Source organism: Aegilops tauschii, chromosome 3 (assembly GCF_002575655.3).
Source record: "Aegilops tauschii subsp. strangulata cultivar AL8/78 chromosome 3, Aet v6.0, whole genome shotgun sequence".
NCBI lineage: Eukaryota > Viridiplantae > Streptophyta > Magnoliopsida > Poales > Poaceae > Aegilops > Aegilops tauschii.
In genome coordinates this window covers 510912467-510914600 of record NC_053037.3, presented here as the reverse complement: position 1 = coordinate 510914600, position 2134 = coordinate 510912467, and the positions used below count along the sequence as shown (strand labels likewise).

The 2134-nt window shown below is 49.1% G+C and overlaps 1 protein-coding gene across 1 annotated transcript; it reads left to right on the top strand.

The window, feature by feature from the left end:
* Positions 1-283: 283 nt before the first annotated feature.
* Positions 284-1408, top strand: LOC141043063 (uncharacterized). Its single transcript, XM_073511980.1, has one exon. It carries the CDS (start codon positions 284-286, stop codon positions 1406-1408), a length of 1125 nt encoding a protein of 374 aa, XP_073368081.1.
* Positions 1409-2134: the final 726 nt, after the last annotated feature.

Here is a 2134-nt window from a genome sequence, read left to right as displayed (position 1 = left end):
TTTTCGCTGAAAACACGTATTTGGGCTTAAAAATGCCTCGGAAATTCAATTTTTGGACTAGTTTTCACATACTAGATGCGCTTAACATGCTATCTTTTGTAACATGATATTATAGTATGATTTTACCGCTGTAGATTAATTGTTTAGCACTCTTAATCATTTAGTAAGTCATATAATAGCATGTTTTGAATATTGGAACGTCATTTTATTGAAAAAGTTTATCAACATCGCTTTGTGCAAAAGATTACCTGTTGTAATCTCATGATTTTTGCATAAATCACAGATGGCCGGAATTGTCAACAAGGAGTTTCCTGAGTTGGCCCAGACAGGGCTGAACTACCTATCATGGTCCTCGGACTGCGAGATCTTTCTCCAGGGCAAAACCCTCCTGAGGGCGATCGGTAAGGGGGCCCAGCTGGCCGTCACTGATCCCAAGTTCGAAACTGAGAATGCGCAGGCTCTGCACTTTCTCCGTCATCACCTGTCACCTACTCTGAAAGATGAGTATATGGCTGAGCGCAGTGCTTCTGGCCTTTGGACCGCTCTTAAGCAGCGGTTTGAGCGGCTGAAGTACACTGTGAAGCCACATGCAGAGGCAGAGTGGATCCGTCTGAGGTTTGCGGACTTCAAGACGGTTGGGGAGTACAATTCGGCTCTGCACCGGATTTGTACGACTCTTCGGTTGTGTCGTACTGAGATTACCGACTCCCAGAAGATTGAGAAAACCCTATCCACTTTCCACCCCAACGCGGTCCAGTCCTCACGGAACTACCGCCAGGGGAACTACACGAGGTATTCAGAGTTGATTGACGTCCTCCAGGTGGCGGAGGCGCAGGACGAGGTTCTCAAAAAGAACTTTGTCGCGCAACCACTTGGGGGGAGTTCTCGCCAGGAGGTGAACGCTCTCAAAGTCCGCAAGCCTCAACAGAAGAAGAGGGGCCGGAAGGGCAAGAAGAAGGGCCCCCACCCCCCCGCCCCAGCTAAGCAGAACAAGCCGGGCAAGGGAGGGCAAAGGCCTCAGGACTGCTTCCGTTGTGGCTGGGTGGAGCATTTCTCCCGCCAGTGCCGCGCACCACAGGAGGTCGTTGATGCATATAAGTCTCGGAAGGCGCGTGAGATGCACCTCGCCTTGGTTCAGGAGGGAGCTCCACCGGCGCCCATGGCGGCACCCGTGATGATCGCTACTCCCCCTGCTACGCCCATAGAGGCGACCCCCGTGGTGCCCATCGCGGCAACTTTGGCGGTCTCTACCGACGCCCACGTCGCCATGGAGGTTGACCTCATGGCCGCCTCGGCGGCGCCGCCACTAGACATTGATGCTGCCTCCAAGATGATTTCTAAGGAGGATCAGCTCACTAGTATGGAGATTGCGGCGGAAGTGAATGGCTTCTTCACCGAGTCCACTTAGCATACCTCTTTGGTTATCATGATTCCGTGATTTGATACAATAAAATTGAATAAATTTGATTTGGTTGCAAGCTCTATGAGAGCATAAACTTATTCTTTACTTTGGCGATTGGATGACATTTATTCATTTATTCCAGTATTTATACATGATAGCATGTTATGTTCTGAGATGTGTGCATTTATTTTTAATGTATTTTCTTCCTCGTTACATTAATTAGATGTCATATTTTAGAACGCGTGTGGCGCCCGAATGGAGGAAACGTGCCTTGCCGATAGCGCCACCACTCATACCATTTTACGAGAAACTAAGTACTTTGAGTCCATTAAAAAATCTCCGGGAAGTATTATGACAATCGCCGGCTGCGGTTCTCACATAGTTGGCTCCGGACGAGCCACTATTATACTCCCCATGGGAACAACTTTGATCATTAATGATGCGTTGTTGTACCCGGAGTCGACTCGTACTCTTTTGAGCTTTAGAGACATCCGCGCTAATGGTTTCCATGCTGAGACCGATGATGAAAACGGCAAGGAGTGCCTACTCATCACAAAGCGGGATGCAGGTGGTAAACATGTTATCGAAAGGCTTCCTTCGTTTGACACAGGGCTATACTACACTAAGATCGTAGCACCGCCCGTGTACACTACCCTCAAGACCGTTTTTAGAAGCTCTGAACTCTTCTGCCTCTGGCACGATAGGTTAGGCCACCCCGGACTTAGGATGATG

Bases quoted from the DNA above. Each gene is read 5' to 3' on its own strand.
- LOC141043063 (XM_073511980.1), top strand. From the start codon at position 284: ATGGCCGGAATTGTCAACAAGGAGTTTCCTGAGTTGGCCCAGACAGGG.